The sequence below is a fragment of the Morone saxatilis genome, unplaced genomic scaffold (assembly GCF_004916995.1).
Source record: "Morone saxatilis isolate NCDOM2014 unplaced genomic scaffold, NCSU_SB_2.0 Contig6, whole genome shotgun sequence".
NCBI classification, from domain to species: Eukaryota; Metazoa; Chordata; class Actinopteri; family Moronidae; genus Morone; species Morone saxatilis.
This window is the reverse complement of record NW_023340206.1, coordinates 7,488,376-7,510,968: the sequence shown is the minus strand read 5'-3', so window position 1 is coordinate 7,510,968 and position 22,593 is coordinate 7,488,376. Positions and strand designations below refer to the sequence as shown.

Genomic DNA, 22,593 nt, shown 5'->3' with positions numbered 1-22,593 from the left:
CACACACACACGCGCTCAGACACATGCACTTAAAGATGCACATACTGTATACAGTAAAACTGCAACGCCAACCCTGCTCACTGCTTCATCTACTTGAGGTGTGTAGTGACCATGGTATGCGTAGCTGTGAGGTGTGCTGGGGCTGCGTAGTGCCCCTCATGCAAGATGGTGTTCTTTGACTCCCTGCAACCTTAGGCTTCTCTTAGGTAACAGAGCTACAGAGCTCGGAGGCTCAGCAGAGCAGAACTGTGCACGGCACAGCATCGGTGATGTCAGAGCGCTAATCTCTCTGGGGGGATTGGCGGATGGACGCTTGTCAGAAACATTTGATGCTACCCTGGATGAAAGCCGTTGGAGGCAGAGGCAGAGGCAGTGTCGGAGCTGTGCTGAGCTCCCTGCTTTTGTTTTTATGTTGTGTTCGTGGGGGTTTCGGAGTGAGGTTGCTGCCATACTCCAGCATGGGAAGAGCGGCTGAGGAGAGCGGCTGAGGAGAGGAGAGGGTCTGACTGATAGCCCAACAGAGGAGCTGGCTCTATCTTTGTCTGCTATTCTCTGTGTCTCTCATACACAATCACTAACAAACACTCTCCAGTCCAGAGTGGGGCTCAGGCCCTGAGCCTTAGCCTCTCGTCTTACCATTGCTGCAAGCACAAGGGGAGTTAGCGGGCATCCCGCCCCAACCTTACAGGAGGCGCATCATGCTCTCAGTGGACCACAATAAAGGATTTATATATCAGGTAGGTTACTCTGATCTTACACTCAAAAGTATTTAAGATGTAAGAGGGTGAGCATTCCTTTGACTTTGCTGTAATTCTATTTGAATTATTTAGAAACTACTGAGTTTTGGTGATTTTGGTGACATGTAAAAATATACATTTGTTAAACTAGTTTTACACTGATTCGGATGAGCTGTTGTCGTGACATTGAGGTTAAACAGTAGCTACAGTAGAGGAACAATATTAGCAGGAAAATTGCTGTTTTTCTGACTGTAATATTGTATATAATTGTTTATGCGTGTATAGTTGATAGACTGCGGGAGGCATGCCTCCTGTGCTGCAAACGGGGCCAGCTGTGCTGATGTGCATGCGGAAGGTCCCGGGGAGGATGGCTGACAGATGGGACTGTCATTCTGGGGCGTGAGAGGAGCTTATAGCCGCGGTACTGACCCTGGTGAACTCTGAGGGAACAAAAGGCGAACAAAAGCCAGAAATATTGGATTTGTTTGTGTGTGAGCACTTCGTCATTTATATAGATTTTTTTCTGGTCTTTCCTTTTGGTGCTTTTAGGACATGCAGAAAGTTTACCTGCTATTCAAATCCAAGCAGCTTTTAAAAATCTCAACCTACTTTGCTGTCAGTGTTCACACTTCTTATCTGCCTGTGTCTGACAAGGTTAGAGAGAAGTGATGATGTAGAGATGTTCCCAGTGTACTTAGCATATTCTTCCCTGTGAGGCTGCTGATGCCGACCCTGCTGCCATTGCCACGGTAACCATGGCCATCTGTAGGGATGAATACCATGACAACAGAGGCTGTCAGCCAATCACAGGGCTTGTTCAGCTGCTGGTAATCCATCACCCCTCTTAGCTAGCTACAATCTATAGACTCTGGCTCCTAGCACGTGTAGAAAGTCTACTAAAGCAGATTGAATGAAAATAGACAGATTGATATTAAAACCCAGTCCTAAGGATTTTACATGAAGCGTCACATGCTTGGCTGTTTTCTGGGCTTACTGTGGACAGTGTACGCAACTTACAACATCTAATATGATTTTTAAAGTGTACCTGCTGGCCTAGATCTCAATGTATAGCAATATAAACATTAATCATGCCTGCTGTTGTGAAAGCCTCAAGAGAACGTAGAAGTGAGGTCACGATATCTGCTTCCCTGAGAGCGATGTGATAATTTACACTGATTCCTGGAAAGGATCCTGTGAGAATCAATAGGTCTGTGATTTATACTGGCCAAGACACTGGAATAATAAGCTCTCAGATAGATCTGGTTTTGACACTTGAAGACGTCCTCTGTGTTGTTTTATAACTAGTTACGTATGAAAGATAACATGCCTGGATAGTTAATATTCCCAGATAGTGTTGCATTCGCTGGCGTTTTTTTTTTTCCATTACGTCTTTTGTTTTTATTCCCACGCACTGGTAGACACTGTATGAAAACAAACATAACATTAAACAATTTTACTTTCGTTTTTGTTTTGCCGACTAATCCTTCCATCCAAATGCAGCGGCTGCCGTGTCTCTATATTATATATCTAATATTTTATATTTCATTTCGGCCTTCAGAGGTGGAGAGTGACACATATACAACATATTTACAATGTAAATTTGCCCCAAATACTATAACAGTAATCAACACTCTAAACTACTCATTTACAAGGAGTAGAAGTATAGTATTTCTATTACTGCTGCATTATATAGAACACTCTCAATCTTTCACACTTCATACTGCCCACACTGCTGACAGCTGATTGCCGTCTTTATGCCATGTACCAAGGATGAGTCCTTTGCTACAGCGGCCCAGGGTTGCGAATCTGACCTGCGGGCCCTTCCTTGCTGCATTCCATCCCCTCCCTCTCTCTCCTCTCTCCCCTTTCTGTCTATCCTTTCCAGCTACAGCTCCAGTCACTTTCCTATTTAAAAAAAACATTAACCTAAGGTTTGTAAAATCAGTTTTGTTTATCCCACTATTAGTGGCGCACATGACAGAATTTTAAGCTTGTTGATTGGATGTCTCTTGCTGAAATGCACCTTGGGAGTCTAGCCTCACATTTACACATACGTGTACTGGCTTGTTTTTATCAAAAGAACCAGATATTTTCTAACACAGTTGTTCATCTTTTGGCCTGATGATTCAACCAGGAGAGCGTCATGCCGATGTGAGCTGAAGAAGTGCTCCAACTGTGAGACACGTAACATAATCTATTGGAACAAAGAACTCTGTTAGACCCCTGTTAGACTCCTAAATGCCCTCTTCTTTCACTCTCCACACCTCCAGTGTGTAATGCAGGCTTTCTGTAATGATGACATCATGGTTATTTTTTTTTAGACACTGGACACATACTGTTTTCATAGGCTGAGAAGTATTACTCCTCATGATGAATAAACTAAACTTAATGTGTAAAATTATTGCTATTTTAAATGAAAACGTTTTTGATGGTATTTAAAAGTGCCTTTCAACAATTCCTGTATTAATACATTAATAGACAGTCAGTCTCCCAGTAACTCCTCGCTGTACACTGCTGTGACAAACCGAATTACAGTCTTACATTTGCTCTTCAGCTGTGGCACGGTGCTCTACATGTGAATGAACGCTGACTGGGCTGTCACTTTGTGAGAGTTTCCGCTGAGTGGCATTCACCTTTAACTGCACTATCACCAAGAGGTCACCGTCCTAGGAGGAAACTAGAACGCGTTCAGAGGAGATTTAGAGATGCAACCGTAACATGTGGTTAGAGTGGTGTTTTTAGAGCGAGATGTGCAGAAGGCATCCGAAGGAGTTCAAGCAGATACATTTCAGGTCACTTTCACTGTCGGCTGGGTTTATTTCTGGACTGTATCAGGAAAATACACCACAAGATGTTGTGTACAGGATTATTCTGAGGGTACAGCAGACGTTTTTGTCACCCTTTGTCCCATGTGAGGTCAAAAACAATTAATATTCAGTAGCTGTAACTGCGGTTAGGATTATCATTCAGTGGGTAAATGTGCAGGTAAAAGGACAGGTTGCTCTGTTTGGATATTTTTTTCAGTTCTTGTTTTCCCACGATAGTTGGTTCTTTGTCCGCTTACCAGTGGTCACCAGATGTATTTACAAAAGCTAGGGCGGTGGCTGCCTGGTGATCCTGAGGCTTTGTTGGCCCTTTCAGGTCAATCACTCGATGCTCTGCAGGCACTGTTTAACAATGTCAGACATGAAACTCATTAGGAAGAGTGGTCAGGGACACGGACCGCACGTGTAGCAGCCTGAGGTGTGTAATCAAGAGGTGGCAAATGAATTGATTTAGAAATTCCTCCAGTGTTTCCCTTGTGTAGAATTTATCTGGGAGGCCCCTTTCAAAAAATGCATTTCAAAGTGCAGATTGATTAAAAAGTCTGCTAGAACGGAGTGCAAGTGGGAGTTAGCATGTCAATTCAGTGCTTTTTGCAGCCACCCAGATACATTGAGCTTGCTTACAACCACAAGTGATATATCAACCTGTAGGAAATCTGTGCATGGACTCACCTGCTTGGAAACTTGTAACTCTAGATCCCGTACTTCCAGGGACACACCTGTTCTCCAGAGGGGGAAGACCGGTTCTAATCCTGTGAAGGTTTTTTGCTGTTTGGGCTATTGTAGAGAATTGTTTTGTCACTATATGTATTGTGTTTTGTGACTGCCAAGGAGAAAACCTATTGTTAGGCCTGGAAAAGACTGAAACAAACTGCCTTTATTCAGGCTTTAGAACTGGGCGGATACTGTGTGCTGGAGAATTACTTTTGCTTTCTAAATGGATACTGATTCAGCATTACATTCATATAACACTGTCAGTGTTATATGAATCATAGAACAAATATTCTCTTGTTTATTCCATGCATTATTCTTCCTTGTCAATACCTCACACCTACTTACCCACAATGCAACTTGACCACCAGAAGTTTTGTCACAGATTTAGCTAATGTAGCCTTGAGTGCTAACCTCAAGCAGACTACAGGCAGAGTCTGCGAAACTCACTTCTTTATAATTCCACACCCCCAGACTTCACACAGCTCCCTCTGGAGCCACAAAGGCTTTATACAACCCTTTTCACATGTGTAGTAGTACGTCTCAACACCTGTAAACAGTCTTTGATGCCTAAAACCGGTGGAGGTTCCCCTTTAAATAGCAGGTATTCTATATTGTTGGACTTGAGTGTTAATCCACTTATTCAGATTTAGTTGTGCATACATCAGTAAAACATGGGGTTAGATTTGCATGTGTCTGTTTAAAAGTCAATAGAGGCCCAGAAAGACTAGCCTTTTACTATGAGGGATGGGTTGAGCCAACATTATACCAGTGTTTGTTGTTTCACATGAGAGATTTCTGTGTTTCTTCTCCCTTTGATTTCGACACTGGTTTGAAGTGGGAGTGTATGATATTACCATACACCTCTGTGAACCAATCAGAAAGAGTGTTTTGAGTGTTAAACTCTTAATACGTCTTTAATTGTTGCTTAGTTATGATCATAATTATGGAGAAGCAATTTGAAGCCACATTTTCAGGGTATTTAAGTAAAGCAACGTGCTGCTATTTGGTGAACCTGAATGAATTAAAGCGGCCTCTGTGTCCATGAGTGGGAGTGCTTTAAAGACATCGGCACGTTTGCCTGTGACATGGCATCTACCTAAACATTGCTAACATTAGCCATTAGCCACTCTGAAGCTTTATGCTGCATACAGAATGTGCACTGAATCAAAATCCGATGAAGTCCAATGTCAAGCCTTTCTCCCGAAGGTCACGATGCTCTACTTAACCATCGCTGCACAAATGCTCGCACTGTGCGCACATACATGAACGCACGCACTCTTAACACTGTGTGACATTACAACATCCCCTGGTCCTCGGTTCGTTTCCAGGCCTGAAGCCTTTTGCTCCTCTTGCCCTGTGCTCATTCATCCATACTGCTCCTCCCCATCACACCACTGCCTGCAAAGGGACTGTATGCATTAGCGGGCCTATGCATGGTGTGTGTCTTTGTGTGTACAGTACATGTGCATCCTGCTTTGTGTGAATCTTCGCGTGCTATTTGCTGCACATATAACTAGTGCGCGTGTGTAACTACATGCACATAAACAAATCAATAACTTATAAAGGAGAGAGGCTTATGATGCCTACAGATGTAGACATAATACACATTCTTATTATGTTAGTGTGTGTCTATTCATCAAGCCTGTTCACATGTCTTCCCCTCCCCCACCTTTCCCATCCCGACTCCCATGGGGTCTTGGTCACGTGCTCCTCGCTCCCGTTCCCCTGAAGCCTTCATCACCGACCAGCGGACCAACCGAGAAAGGGACGATTTAATTCTCGCTACCACGCAGGGCCCTCCATCACTGATCCCGTGGTCAGAGACAAGGTTTTATCCTACCATAAAGGCTGGCAGATTAATCTCAGCCCAGATTGGTGAGCAGGGATGCAACTCTCTGGGCTGGTCTGGGGTCAGCATCATGAGGTAGAGAAACCAGTGTCTATAAATAGAAGCAGAGACCTGCAGGGAGGAGACTCTAACTCATCTCTCATACTGAGCAGGGTAAAGCTTTGTGTGGGACATAGCATCATATCACATTATTTCACATACTGTAAAGTATTATAACTGTAAAGTAAAATATATGAATCTTTTAGGAAAAGGAGGTGGATTTCATTCTTTCTAATTCACTTCACACTTACTCTGTTAATAAACTCATACTGATCCTATGAAGGGGACAAATGAGTATCAGCGTAAAGCAGAATATAGCATGTACATGGCAGAAAAAAGGATTCCTCGGGTAATCGTACAGACCTTTTTTCAGAAAATAACAGTAGTCACAGCTTGACATTTGATCAGACAACTGTTGAGTTATTTCGATAATTTTAGGCTTTATTTATCCAGGAAGTCTCATTGAGATCAAAATCTCTTTTACAAGAGGGACCTAAAAAAAACAATAAATGACATGACTACGACAATTCAGCACTCTCAGCGTCACAGTTGTTCACTTTGAACTCGCTTAAGGATGTTAAATATTTCAGCAACTTGGATACTAAGGTTTGTTGAATGAAAACACTGGTATGGTGAGGCCATTCTGGATATCAGTGATGGCCTCTGACCTTTTTATATAACTCAAAGTGGTGGGTGCAACAGCTGTCTCGAGTAATGTACTGAATGGCACAGTGTTAAATGGCACCCAGTGGTTTAACAGCAGCAGCATGAGTACGCAGTTTGTCTCCATGATCCAATGTAGATATAATAGTGCGTTGTATAATGTTGTTTTCTGTTTTGAAGGGAGAGAGAGTAAGGTTCTGGCTATGCTCTTGCGAAATGCATATACTTAGTCTTTTCAGAACAAGCTTTGAATTTACAAAAGAAGTCTGGAGGTTGTGAAAAGCAGACTGTAACCTGGAGAAGGTCTGGTTTAAACAAAGTTTCAGGGTCTAGAAGTCGTCTGCATATGTTTATCCTGGTTTGCATCATATTCAGGATATTGTGTTTACTTGGTAATTAATGTTCCTGTATACATGATCCTATATACAGGTACACTCATACACTCACTAGAGACAGACATTTTACTGGTGGACAGCGACAGTTAAGGATGAACACATTCTGGTTTCTGGCTGCCTCAACTTATAGCTTCAAAATAATATGTAATCAAATCAAAATCAAATGAATCATTAAATTGAGCTGATAACGCATCTGTGAGCATGGCAGAAAGTGATCAGAAACCTGGATAAGGTGCTACAGCATCCTGGTGTCTATTGGTGTACTCCGGGTAGATTATCCTGGTTTCTGAAACTAGGATATGATGTTTACTTTACAGGTATTTGTATCGGCTATATTGAGCACAAACCATAAGCCTGATCTTTTGTTTTAATACGTACAAAAGGTTTTGAAATTGGTCCAGTAGATCGCCTCAGCTGGCAGCCGTGAAACAGACTTCAATGGTTATTGAAAGGCTAATCCTCGCTGGCAAATGCGCCCGTCAAAGTTCGTCCACCAAAAGTCTCCTACACTATTGCCAAAAAACCAACGCTGCACTAAGTGGAAGTGTGATGACAAGAGCCATAAACATTGTTTTAGTTAGATGCAGGGAATTTTTATCTTTATGCTTAATGTCAATGGATTGATTTTAATAATAATTTACAGTGAAAAACAGCAGTTTCTTTTCCGCAGATAAATGTGTTCCAGCCTGCACTAGCCTGTACAGTGGTGCAGTGGCCACCGCAGTGCTAATGCAGGGGGGATGCAGGATAGATATAAGGGAGTTCAGAGACAGCTATCACAGTACTTGTTAGACATGTGTTAGAAGACAGAGGAGGTTACACACAGTTAATCTGATTCAGTATAATGCAGCAGTGGTTTTAAAATCCTCATCCTGTTGCCATCAGGTGGTACTCGCTAAAGCTAGGGCTTTGAATTGCGTATCAGCTGTATTTAGATGTGTTTCGTTCTCATGGATTGGGGACAGGGAGACAGTGTGTTACTGAGACTGAGGGAGTTTCCCTAGGGACCAGCAGGGCCAACGAGTAGCAACCCCCTGCTTTTCTCCCAGGCTTGTCACGGACGCTCACATCTTTGCTGCCCTCACTACCACAAGGGCAGAAAAGATACAAGTATGTATTACTTATTAGGCAGGTTTGTAAGTTTTTTTATTTGGTTATTTTGGCTTTGGGATATCACGAGTGATGGTTACGTCTGTGATTCCTCTCACAGTAGATAGTGTGCAGTGGTCAGTCTAAGTCTGTGGAGGGTTGGACCACCGCATTCGGATGCAGAGGCATGGACACTGGCAAAATTAACACATTAAGAAGATGTCAAAGTCTTTCAGATTACCATTAACCATCTGTCAGGGGAAATCTAGGGAAGTCTGTCTCCAGGGACTTGATAATGAATCCCCATCTGGGCCTGTGTGCTGTATGAGTGCTTGCATGTCTATGAGTACTTGCTCTGTTAATGTCCCTCCTATACAGTAAGCCCACCGTGTCAGCTCTCAGCATCTGTCCATACACTCCTTTGATACTTTGTCTTGTTTCTCACATGGTTGTCCATGTGTGTGTGTGAGAGAGAGTGTTGTACCAACCGTGCTGTTGCTTAATCTCTCAGGATGAAAGATTGATGGCCAGCACTAGCCACATTTAGCTTGTCACAGTGCAGTATAGCACATGCCTCCTGTGCTGTTGTTTACAGTGTAGTGTAGTGCTCTCTTCAGTTTTTGAAGAGCAGGGCCTTTATTTTTCTGTTAATTACATTTTTAAGAGGTATTTGTTGTCGCAAAGAGGCTACAGATGCATGGTTTTGATTGAAAAGCTGCTGATTTAAATCCTGCTGACTGGTTGAGAAAAGCTGCTTGGTGATAAATGATTTTATTATACTACTGACATTTTGTCCACTCTTGTTCTTTTTCAAGACCGGTTTAGCACATCAGGTTTAAACCACTCAGCGTTAGACAAAATGTTGAAATGATACATCAACGTACATTTTGAATAGATAAATTATTGAGACATTTGAATAATGGTAAGAGGTATCATGTTATATATATATTTAAACTGCAACAAGACCCAGTTGTGGTCAAAACATTGGTCGTGGCATAAAATATTTAGAGCTTAGTGTGTGGTAATCTTTGTCCCACTGTACAAAATAAACTCCTCTGATGTGCTGGTTTTGTGTTTCAATCACATGAAGTGCAGTGAAGGACATCCTTGTCAGATTATACAAGCAAACCATGCAATATGGAACAAAAACTGAATGGGCTTTTAATGTGCCTCCTCTTACTCACAACCTATTGTATGTGATTAAGTATGTGTATGTGACACGGTCTTAGTTCATTATAAGTAGAGGATGTATTGCCCAAGGCCTCATTTCACCAGGATTAGGATGATTGTGGCTTCTGTAGGACAGATATCTACCTATCTATCTCCCAAGGATGGATCTTTTTCTCTTTGTCATCTTTGTCTAAAATAAATAGACACTGATCTTTACACTGTTGACATACAGTTAAATGATATATATATATATATATATAACTTTTCCAGCCACACCACTGCATTCTTTTGTGCAAGTGTAGTCTCAGGAAATGAGAAAATAAAACAAGAACAGACTGACCAAGTTAACGAAACAGAAACAAGGGTCAAAATAAAAAAAGGAAACTCAATTTAACATGGAAAACATTAAATAATACACAAATAATATATTATTATATATTGTTCATTCAGAAGATCATAGTGGTTCATTGTGTTTATTCCTTTTATAACAATCATAGATGAGGCCAAGACTGCAGGTAATGTTAAAAGTTGTTTTATTGGTTGGTAGTAGTTGGTTGGCTTACAGATGGCATGACGTGCAGGAAAATGATTAGCATCAGAATATATGTAAAGCACATTTCAGATTAATATATATTTAATTATTGATGCATTCATGTGTACGCATCACTGTAAGGCTAATTATAACTATTTTATATCCTGGTGGGTAGCTTAATAGTAGGTAGTAATAATACATCATAATGTATTAATGATTATATTTATATTATTAATATGCAAAGTAAGTGGTAACTATAGCTGTCAGGTAAATGTAGGGGAATAAAACCAATAAGATTTAACTCTGAAATGAAGTGGAGTAAATGTATATGCATTTATATTTATTTTATGTATAGCAGAAAATATCTCAAATTGTACTTAATTATGTTCCATCATTGCTGAATACCAGCAAGGTAACATCAGTGAAATGTGTGCTAAGAACAACAAAGCAACTCAGGCGATGTGAAAAATAACACTAATGACCTAATGCAGGACAGGTACACAGCCAGGAGACCTGCAGCATATTCACTGAGGACGTCTAGAGGGCAGACAACACATGATCTAAATGATAAACTCTAGACCCACACACACACACACAGAGACTGGAGAGGGACAGAGGCAGGAGAACAGGGAGAAGGTGATGGAGGAGGCGTCACCATGACAACTTTTTGTCCTGGTGTTCATGGCGTGCAACCACAGAAAGCCATCTCTCTATAGCAAGGCTAAAGCTGTCGATATCGCTGTCCACTGGTCTTAAATGATCGTGACTGAATAAATGCAGTGTTGTCCTCAGTGTTAATAAGGGTTGGTTTTTCAGTGACGCATATTTTGAGTCGACTGGAGAGTAGTCGGTCCACTCATGGAGTTGATATGTCTCCAGAGGGCACCTGTTCAATACAATCGAAAAGAGCTCAAATGACTCTGGATTGGTGCCGCCATGCAGACACACCACAGCATGTAGTGTTCAATTTCATCCTAACTGACAGTATTTGTGTGGGAACGTTTTAATTTTGCGGGTCAGATGAAGTGTAAGTTTTCCTCCTGGTGAAAAAAACAACTGAAAAGGAATGAATAACAAGCCCGTCATTAAATATCGAAAAACAGAGTAAGCATTCAAAGACCGGTCCCTTTTTCATTTTTCAAGGTCAGAGCTATTTATAGCGTGGAGTAACCAGAAGAGCACTATGTTGCATCCATTAGCACCAGTCCCTGTTCTCCTGTCGTCGCCGGAGGTATGGGTGGCGGAGCATTCACAGGATTTAAGGCTTACGCACAATGATGCATTCTTGTTAAAAACCATGACTCAAAAACTGTGTAATCCGTCACTCAGCAGATGAGCGCTGTTTTATTCAAATTACGATTGGCTGCCTATTGTTGCCATGGTGACAGTAAGTGGAAGTTAGCCTTATAATGTTGAGTTTCTGTGTGTGTATTTGAGGACACATCCTCCCACTAGGCAGGGGGGTGCTCTCAGTGAGCTCTTACGTAACAACTTGTAGCATTTAGATGAAATATGGATTTTGCTTCAGCGAGGACAGAAAGGCTCCTTAGACAGACATCAGCATAACAATTATTAACACTGAATAAGCAGTGTCCTATGTGACTCATGTGTCACCCCTCTATGCACAATGTGCTAACCTTGTACACTTTATATGTTATTGTATGTTCACACTCTTTGTCTGTGTGTTTGTCCCTTGTAGAGAACCGATGAGGAGGCAGTGGTGGACCGCGGGGGCACTCGCTCCATGCTCAACACCAACTTTGAGAAGGAAGAACTAGAAGGTAACAACCAGATGTGATAATTAACATTTACCTTACACAGTTAATGAGAGTTTAAGTGGAGAAGATTTAAGAAAATGGGCTCTCCAGAGGCACAGTTGACAACAAACTGAGCTTCATGTGTAAAATTAGTGGAGTGCCCTTTCAAGGAAACGCATTAAGACATAAAAACACCATTTACAAACAAGCTATTGTTGGTATTCTTTGTATCTCCAGCCCCATTTTGTTGTGTCGAAGTGTATTTACTTTCCCCTTTGTACTCAAGCTTAACTTAATCAATCGATAGCAGAGGTTTAATAGAAGAAAATCTGTCTGTCCACCTGTCTAAATCATTACCAAGGAATATTAGGTTGTTATGTGTTTTCTTGTGGCATCAAAGAGTGAGGGCTTCCTTCTCTGCACATTTGTCTGCATCAGCATTTCATCCATCATAAAAGAGACAGGGAGCAACATCTTCCCGTCCTTTTTTCTTTATTTTGAACTTAAAAGTTTAAGTTTTGCAGAGAAAAACATAAAAATAAAGGTAAATAGTCCCTGACATTTATTTAAACAGTAATGAATGAGAAAAAGACTGAACAAACAGGAACAGGAAGTATTGCAAATAAAGATAATGAAATAAGTTTCAATAGTTCATCATTAAATATAATGTCTTCATTATACCAAATAATATATCCAATAAGAATAATAAATATATTTCTTTCATACAGGTTATGGATAAAATTGCCACTTTATCCAGATCACTCAGTAAACCTGCCTCTTAGATCAGGCCCAGAATGCAGTGCAGCCACATGACATGTTGTTTGTGTTATAGTACTATAAGTGGCTCTTAGCTGGATCATTTGCACTTACTATTGCTGCTACTATCTCCCCACCTACGCGTGTAAGCCAGCTGAGCTGAAGTTCAGACATATTGTCTGGGAGTTCTTGAAAGCTACTTTGGGAAACACCGGAAATAACAAATAGAGACGGGAGTAGGGAAGGCAGGCTGAGGGAAAGTGGGGACAATAAATTACAATAGTTCATTAGAGAATAACTCCATGAAAGTGCTGAAGATGACAGATGTATCACAGATGATGGGTGTAACTTGTAAAGTGGGTTTACTGGGTGATACTTTTTGTTTTTGCCAGCCACACAACTGTGAGAGAAAGAAGAGAATAAAAAGAACCGTCCAGAGAAAACAACATACAAAACAGAATCAAGGGGCAAATGTCAAATAAACACTAATTCGGTCCCATATAGTACTCAAAAAATATTAACCGCTTGAGTTAAAACACAAGTTATAACTGAAGAAGAATTGGTTTCACCATCAATATCCGCTGTATTTTTGTTGCCAGGCAACGTACGCCCAGGCAGCCGGCAGAGATGTCACTCTTTGATTCTGACACTCTGCCGGTGAGACGGTGCTTTTATCTCAAGGACCCTCATCCTGCAATGATGGTTGCCGTAATGACTAGCTCTCTGTCTGGCGCTGTGGTAACGCTGGCAGTGCGTCAGCACCACGCAGGAGCCGGAGATCCTCTGAAGTTATCTCGGCCCTGTCAGCGCCAGAACTCACCTGCTTCCTCGTTCTCATACACTCACATTTGTGATAAAAGGAAAATGTTAGCATGACATGACTGGTTTCCATTGTGATCCCATGTGGATTTAAAGTCCTGTTCCTACTACATGTCTGAATTATGTTGAATGGTTAAAAAAGAAACAGCAGTAGTAAGTCTGATGGTATTTTTCTTACTGCTGACAAATCCCATGAAAAGATCAAAACCAACCATAAATGTATGCCACGAACAAGTGTTGTCTGATAGTTATTATATAATATATCGACCAAAACTAACAATGTATTAATCCTACTAACAGATTGTGTGTGTGTCAAAGCCTGATAAATCTCATTCTTCTGTGCCATAGAGCTCAATTATTGTCCAAAAACTATGAAAAACACATCAAGGAGCCACACTGTTGCACTAGGTGACATGTTCCTTCATTACAATGAACGCACACAATGCAGTTTGTTTTGACTCACTTCCACATACACCGTCCTGCCTACAGAAATACCCTAGGTGCTAGTCTAGGGTATTTCTTAATGTGGATTAATCCGCTACTGAAAATAGTCCCTAACAAACTGCAAAAAATACTATTTTCTTCTGTTCAAGTAACTTTTGATAATAACTACAGTGACCAGCTGCTTTAGTAAATACCTATAACTATATATAGAAGACTCACAGACCTACAGACTTACAAAAAAATATCATCAATCAATCAAAGTTTTGCTTCTTCCATAATTGTATTGGTCAGAGTAGTTTTTACCACAGCCACTTTCCAGAGATCAAAATATATGTATTGTACAATATTTGAATAGAAATTCTGTGTGTGGACCGTGGTAGTACATTTATTACAACCCACAGTAAGTGGGCTATCTAAATCTATACTTTTGTCACCCTGATTGCACATACTGTAATTACTCTGTTGATCAATTCAGTACATATGACTGATCTATTGGATGTCTCTCCATCCTAAATGCATCTCTCCTCTGTTGCTCTTCCTTAGGTTTCTTCCATTTTTTCCCTATTAAAGGGTTTTGAGGAGTTTTTCCTTCATCTGTATTGAGGGTCTAAGGATAGAGGCTGTTGTATACTGTAAAGATTGTAAAGCCCCTTTAGGCAAATTTGTGATTTGTGACATTGGGCTGTATAAATAAAACTGACTTGACTCGATTCACTTGAGTTACTGCAGAATTAATTTGGAACGAACGGTTGTGCGAAGAGAAGGCTCAAACCCCCAGCCAATCAGCTTTGTGAACCGGTGCATACATGAATACACACGCAAAGACTTAAGGATATGCAACGCCAAAACTCAGCACGTCACACACCACTGCATGAACTCAAGCCATGACTAACTGAAAGCCACTGAGACGTGGCGACAGAGGAGAAAAGAAAAGACTTTCTATGACATCAGCAGTAGTTCGGGCCTGGGGGAGATGAGCTATTTTTGTGAAGTCCTCCACTCAGGAGTCTTGACTCATTAACTTTAAAGCTCTCGTGCTCCACCCTTATGTTTTTTCCCTCGGATACCTCATTGTTGCTGTCTGCTGGAATGTGCCTTTTATTTTGAAATTTGCTTTATGTGCAAAGTCAGCCTCTCCTCTTCCCTCTGCATCTGTGACATACATAATTTACACAATGCTAACAGCAATTTGCTTCGGATGAATGCGTCTGCAGCAGTGTACACTCTGACAGTCAAATACACTCCCAAACGGCGAGTACGTTTTGACATATGGGTAGTTTTCTCATTATGTATTCTCAGACCTGAGTTAACCTCTCCCCTGTATTTCTGTTGGTGGAAGATATTGAGTGAGTGGCTCTTCTCAAATGCAATGATGTCATTGTGCTCTTAGGTGATTCATGTTATGTTTGTGCTTTGCTTAAATCTCATTAGTGTGCCATGATGTGATTAGTTGTGTCTCCAAGCAAGTGAAAACAATTTAAGGCATTCACGTGGGATATTTTCCCATCAGACTGAATGAAAAAATATGGAGATTTCTCAGTGCTACTCTGACAGAAATAAATAAAATAAGCTAATTTATTAGGATTTAACTTTGAAGGCAAGAGGGGTTCCGAATGTTTCTCTGTTCTAAATTAGATTTTTTAGGTTTCAGAAGTATATACAAGTAATATAAATGTTATTTTCTTTTTTCATATCAAATGTACACCATCAAGTAAGTATTAGACTATTTTATTACTTTATAATGTCAGTATACCAAAAAAAAGGCCATAAATTGATGCATCATAATGCACTAATCCAGTAGCCACCTTGATAGACACCTGATACTTTTTGATAAATGTTGTTTTAAGACTTAGAACTTAGAGCTTCTTTCATCTGGACTTTGTTGGTTGAAGGAGTAAAAGGACACTGTTTAGTAAATGAATCAAACAGACAAAAATAGGATTTAGAAAAGTGAGTGGAAATTACACCCTTGATTAGATTACAGTTTAATAAATGCCATGTGGGAATATTTTGGTACATTGTGATTGGATGGCCTGTTCTTTAGCTGTAGTCATACCAACAGTGAATAAAGCAAAATGTATTATTGCCAGTGATCCTTTTGCAATCTGCCGTTATGCTTTCTTCATGGTAAAAAAGAGGTAATGATGAAATAGGAAACCAATTTATTATCCTCGGATCGACCCCATTCTGTAGCTCCCAAGCATCAAATTGCTCTTGGTGTCACATTATGCTGGTCGCTGTGGCGCCTCATATGGTGGAGGAGGCAGATAAAGTGAACAGGGTGTCCGATAGTCTTGTCTGTGTCCGGCCACTGAGCCGAAGGAAGCAGCGGCCGGACAGCTCGGTCGCGGTAAAGTCAGCTCGGATTATCTTCACGCCGACACTGTGGATGCACAATCATGTGTGCACGTACACGCACAGACACGGACACTTTCAGAATCCCAGACTCATTATCTGTGCTGTATTGATTTAAAATGAAAATACTTGTTGTAAAAGTCAAATTTTAAAAAATCCAACAGGTCTTTATTTGAGCACAGATACACAGGAGGGCCCGGAGACAGCCACTGGTTCGTTAAGTGCTGCTTTCCTGGTTCCACTCTAACTGACTACACACCTTGCTACTACCTATTGCTGGGTGTTTTGATAGTTTTTGTTTCACTGCATATTTTTTTCGGGATACTGACTCAGTCACGCCCACTCTCATTGCTCTGGTTGCCAATATTGCAAGCCACAAGCTCTGAAAGCCTATCCACCTTATTCTTAGCCTGATGATACCTTGTGTGAATTATAGGTGCTACTTCTGGTTATTTCTTTCACTGGACTGGATGTCACGCCACTTCTTTTCCTTTTGCATTAATCATGGGTGCAAGCAACCGCAACAACAATACCGCTGGGATTGGTTTTGTTTGCAATCACCGTTCTAGCATATTGAATGTCTGCAATTTCCCATTATTATTTATTTTGTCTAATGCACCTTGTCTACAAGCAGCACAATTTCCTCCCTGCTCCAATTTAGTTTTCTTCTTGTTTCCATTTCAGACAATTTTCAATTATTCTACCCTATTTATTTATTTATTTATATATAAGAAATATATTAGATTGTTGTTGTTGTATTTCACATGTTGATTGCTACGGATGATAATAAATATTTGACACAAATAAAATGAACTTTTTCTGAATCCCTAACGTGGGATGGGTAACACTAGAAAAAGGCTTCTTTAGTCACGAGTTTAAAGGACAGACAGAAGACTCTAATGTTGTCCACCGCATGTTGTCTCCAGGTCACCGCACTCTCTACATTGGGGTTCACGTTCCCCTGGGCAGGAGGTCGCACAGACGTCACCGTCACCACGGACACAGACACAGGAAGAGGTCCAAGGAGAGGGACTCGTCAGCTGATGATGGAAGAGAATCCCCCTCACACAGTAGGTCTTCAGAATGGACTGAATCCAACTCCAGCAAGTTTTAATAGAGTGAAAATATATGTTTCATGGAGAGTTCAAACCAAAGTTTTACCAAGGCACATCAGGTTTTGAATCTTAACCGTTGCATGCTTCCTTCCTCTCCTCCTTTCTCTACCTCCGCTCGTCCTCCGGCTGTCCCATTTGCTGCAGCAGACACACCAGCTCAGAGGGTGCAGTTTCTTTTGGGGACAGAGGATGGCGACGAGGAACACATACCCCACGCCCTGTTCACCGAGCTGGACGAAATCTGCCTCAGGGAGGGCGAGGACGCCGAATGGAAAGAGACAGCCAGGTACAGCGCTGCAGTCGGCCACATGGGCTGGGTCTGGCCAGCTGCGACATTTTTCCTCTGTTGCACCTGAGAGTTTGAGCCTTTTTTTTTTGCAAAGTACTGTGCTTCTGTCAAACACAAATGTATCATGTCTTTATGTATTTACTGAGTTGTGTTTTTAATGTGTGCAGGTGGCTTAAGTTTGAGGAGGATGTTGAGGATGGTGGTGAACGGTGGAGTAAACCCTACGTAGCCACCCTGTCTCTACACAGTCTTTTCGAGCTTCGCAGCTGCATCATGAATGGCACCGTGATGCTGGACATGAGGGCCAACTCGCTGGAGGAGATTGCAGGTGAACAGTCTATTCTGTTTGTGCCTCATCTGAGCAAACAAAAAGTAGTGTTCATAAAGCACTGAATGGTTTAGGGGCAAAATACATTTCTAATTTGCCACTACTGTCTGATCCAGATCCTGATCCTGATTCTGACTGTTACTATTACAGAACATGAATTCAAAAAACTAACATTTCTAACAAGGTAGAGGCCAGGTCAACAAGGCTAACACCATGACATGTTAACTTAGATATTTTGGTTTATAATACTTTGCTTCTTCATTTACAAGCTTGTGGGATCTTTCTAGGAAGGAATAAGGGAACTGTGTTTTAGATTTTGAGGGCAGCAAATAGTGTTTATCTGACTGTGGGAAAAACTGTGCTGCCGCAGATCTGTTGAACTTAACCTGGTTTTGTGCGATTAAATCAGCAGCAGTGGGTCGGTTTTTGTCGGAATAATCAGCTTAGCTTCTCTGGCTTCCACGCAGGGAGAGACACTATCGGGAGCAGCCTTTGTGAATTCAAAATGAACTGTTCAAAGTGTAATGTGGCAACCTACCTTTGTGTGTCCCTTTGTGTGTGTTTTTACTTCTTAGACATGGTTCTGGATCAGCATGAGGCGTCGGGCCCTGTGGGACAGGATGCCAGGAAGAGGATCCGTGAGGCCCTGCTCAAACAGCACCACCACCAAAACCACAAGAAACTGGCAAACCGCATACCTATTGTACGCTCCTTTGCTGATATTGGCAAGAAGCAGTCTGAACCTCATTCCATGGACAAGAATGGTGAGCAAATGGTCTGAACACCCATGCACACCTACACACACACCTGTCAATTGCCAAGACTACAGTCTGTTCTACAGTGTGTAATATTCTCTGCTTTTTCCATGGTGACCATATATTGTGTTGTATGTAAATATAGACAGTTTGTTTTTATGTATAATCTTGTAATCCTTTGCATGATTTTTCCAAAGTGTGTCTCATGTCTCATTTTCTCCTCTTGTTTGTGTTTCTCCGTGTTTGTGTCTGTGTTTGTTCTCGTCTGCTGTATTTTGCATGCGTGTGTGTGCATGCGTGTACTCTTAACCAGCAAATGGACTCAATTATCAAACCTTAAATTCCCCTAAGTGTTTGCCTGAAAAGAAACTCCCCAAGAATGCTCCACCCAGAAGGGCCTTTCCCTGTGTGACATGGCCACGGTGTGTGTGTTGCGTGTCATGTCTGTCCACCCCCCCATCACCTTCGAGCTCCTCCAGGAGCTGTGGCCACATGACCCCAGAAACGCCCTTTGGCGTAACCAAGACCAAACGTCTTAGCATCCTTCAGGCAGTTGCACAAGGCTACTGTCCCATCACACAGGAAGACACAGAAATCTACACAGGCAACCAGAGCGCCTGTAGGCTTAAGCTTATACTAAGCACTAAAAGCTATGAGATAATAGTAGTAATGGTATACAAATGAACTCATTAAAGGGGAGAGTGTCATCATGAGAGGACCGAAATGGGTTGTGTGCAGTCAAGAAGAGAGAGAAATAAAAACCTCTGCATTTTCATACTCATGCAGCTTTCTCTTCGTGCAATGCTCACAGTCGTGATGTTCCTCCTGTTCTATTTTAGACTTAAAAGTATGTTAAGTAGCAGGGTTTTTTTTGTACTTTCAACATCTTAGGAAATCTTTGGGAAAGTGGTAGTCAATCTGCATAATTGTTTATGTAAGTGGCCAAACAGGGCATGTGCAGTGTACCAGTTTTCATGATTATGCTCTCCTCTTTATGACAATAATGTGTTTGATGACTAGAAACCACAGGACATCTGTGACTCTACATTCATAACAGTCACTAATTACTAATAGTGGTAGCTCCTCGCTTTAAATTCATGGTGTAACTTAATAACACAAAATGTATTTTGTTGCCTTTGCAATTTTTATTTAAAGAAACTGTTCAACATTGTGGGAAATATGCTTCACTTTCTTGCAGAGAGTTAGTTATACCACCCTGGTGTTGGTAAATATACTTCTGTCCACTGGCTTTACATTAGCTTCACTGTAGCTTCACAACAGTTATGAACAGACAGCTATGCAAGTGGTATCAATCTTCTCATGTGACTCTCGGCAAGAAAGCATATAACAGTATATTCTAAAGTGTTGAACAATTCCTTTAATTATAGTAATCACACCTTCACTGAAACAGATGACATTTTGAGCAAGCCACATTTTTAGCATTCCCTCCGAGTGCTGTGATTTGCTCAAACAGCTGCAACTGCTGCATTCACATCACAAATTGCTTGAAATTTAAATTTAAAAGGAGCAATCTTTGACTTTGTTTCAGCAAAACTAAACCACACTAAATAAGCACCTATTAGCTGATACACTTAAATTTGAAATGAAGTTAAAGATTGTGCCTCATTTAAGGTTTACTACACTGGATTTGAAAGATTGAGCCGAGCTATAATCACTGTCTCCACTGCCCCACTGAGCCTTCATCAGATGTGTTTACACTCTGAAACACGGTACAATATTGTACCTTTTGTCACTAGGGCTGAACCTTTTCATCAGTAAAGGTACAGCACCTACAACAAAAGGGTCAACTGTTGTATGATATTTTTCGGAGGATGTAACTATACCCTCTAATCACTCACTGGACACCTTTGTCTTTGTGTGGGAAAGTAGTATTGTGATAGGCTGAGCCTCCGTGAACGTTGACATGATGTTGGTTTCCTGCTCTGCCTGACAGGCCAAACAGTCTCACCTCAGTCCCAGCCAGCTAACAATGAGGGCAAACAGGACGTCAGCCGAGAAAACAGTGCCGTGGACTTCAGCAAGGTGAGCAGCCAGACCCACCACTGATCCCGCTGTTTATCTACGGGCACTGATAGCTGGACACATAACTAGTACTGTATGTTTAACCAAGATTGGGTTACGTGTGAAATGGTCACCGTAAGCCTCTTGCCCTGGGAAACTGACTGGAATTTAACAGGAGTAAAGCTTGTTTTCTTTTGTTGTGTGGACCACCAGAGTCAGATCCAACCGTTATTTCTGACTTTTATCTTGATGATTAACTGTAATAACTACTTTGAATCTCAAACTATATTTTAATGGGAGTTTTTTATATTATTAGTCCAAAGATGTAGTGTTGTTATGGTTTCTCTCCGTCTCACAGATTGACCTCCACTTCATGAAGAAGATCCCTCCTGGTGCTGAGGCATCCAACGTGCTGGTGGGGGAGCTGGAATTCCTAGACCGCCCTGTGGTGGCCTTCATCCGCCTGGCTCCTGCTGTGCTGCTCAACGGCCTGGCTGAGGTTCCCATCACCACCAGGTTATACACCAGCTGGAGTCTCCACTGCTCTTTTTTTTCTATCTGTATAGATGAGCTGATAATTCCCTGAGTGCTTCATTAGAAAAGGATTTGACCTTTACCCAAAACTTGTTGTCCTTTCTGTTGCACAGGTTTCTTTTCATTCTGCTTGGCCCTCTGGGAAAAGGTCCACAGTATCATGAGATTGGCCGGTCTATTGCTACCCTGATGACTGATGAGGTGAGTACAACATTATCAAGGCTCAAATTCCAGCTGCAGTGATGCTCTTTTACTCAAAAGTATTAATACAGCAATACTCCATGACAAGTCCAGCATTCAAAATATTACTTAAAGGTAAAAAATAATTATTGGCTAAATGAACTATAAGTATTAAGAGTTGAAAGTACTTAAACTGAGGAAACATTACCTTCAGCTGCAGTCAGCTGCTGGCAAAATAAAATGAAGAAAACTCAAGTTTCATATGAGAGAATCACAGAACTTTATATTTCAATATAAAATGAATGAGCCTATACACATAAATAGCTTTATCTCTTCATGTCCAGCACATCGCCTATTCCTGCAGCTGTGAAAATGATTCTGACGCATGAGTAATTTATTTATGTGCTTGTCTCTGTTTTTAATAATTTAAAGAGCAAATCTTTTTCTCAAAGACGTGATTTGAAGCTTAAAAACAGCTCTAAATCGAGCTGAAACTTATTTTAGATGCTTAATAAAGACAGCAGTAAGAATATTTCAACTTGTTTTTAATCTGAATCTACATTTTGTAGAGATTTTGTACAAATTTAAAAACAGATTGAGATATTCCCAGTTCATGAGCAGATTGTTTTTCAATTTTTAGGAGAAACGTATAATTTTAGCCATTTTAGCTTGGACTCATTTCCAAATAAGTCCCATCCAAGGCATCTTACTTTTGGTTTGGTTATATATGGCATCAGGGCAGCTTAGGGACCAGTCCACCTACCAGCTCTACAGTTGTTTTTTTTATAACTCAACCTAACCTTTGACCTCAGGAGAAGCGTTTGGGGATCAGCAGAGTATGACATTAAAACTGTTGCAGGATTTCCCACAGTGCAGCTATGAGCTAATGTTACTGACCATCATCAGAGCCAGATGTTGCCCCTTTTTTTTCGTTAACAGCGTCCTCTGGGATGTATGAAAATAGAAGAGTATGGATGTCAAATACTTCATCATATATGGGAATGAATTGTACCCATCACTGTGATTTCCTTAGATATTCTGTATTCCATATAAATAAACTGTTTCTGATTATGGGATACTTTCCATCGGAATATTTCACAGTTGTGTTTATGTTATGTATGGAGATAGGAAAAATCAGAATCAGAATCAGAATCAGAAATACTTTAATAATCCCAGAGGGAAATTATTTTCGTTACACACTCCAGATATACAAATGACATATTATA

General features: G+C 41.0%; 1 protein-coding gene across 1 annotated transcript in view; it reads left to right on the top strand.

Annotated features, from left to right (window-relative positions):
* Window positions 1-22,593, top strand: part of LOC118339771 (sodium-driven chloride bicarbonate exchanger-like) — a gene marked incomplete in the record, with an annotated part of 43,782 nt that overhangs the window by 7,111 nt on the left and 14,078 nt on the right. Inside the window, 8 exon segments of the mRNA XM_035677492.1 lie at window positions 11,713-11,794; window positions 17,071-17,214; window positions 17,404-17,545; window positions 17,716-17,876; window positions 18,452-18,640; window positions 20,586-20,674; window positions 21,012-21,169; window positions 21,301-21,388. Of these exon segments, the coding sequence (XP_035533385.1) occupies window positions 11,713-11,794; window positions 17,071-17,214; window positions 17,404-17,545; window positions 17,716-17,876; window positions 18,452-18,640; window positions 20,586-20,674; window positions 21,012-21,169; window positions 21,301-21,388 (1,053 nt within the window).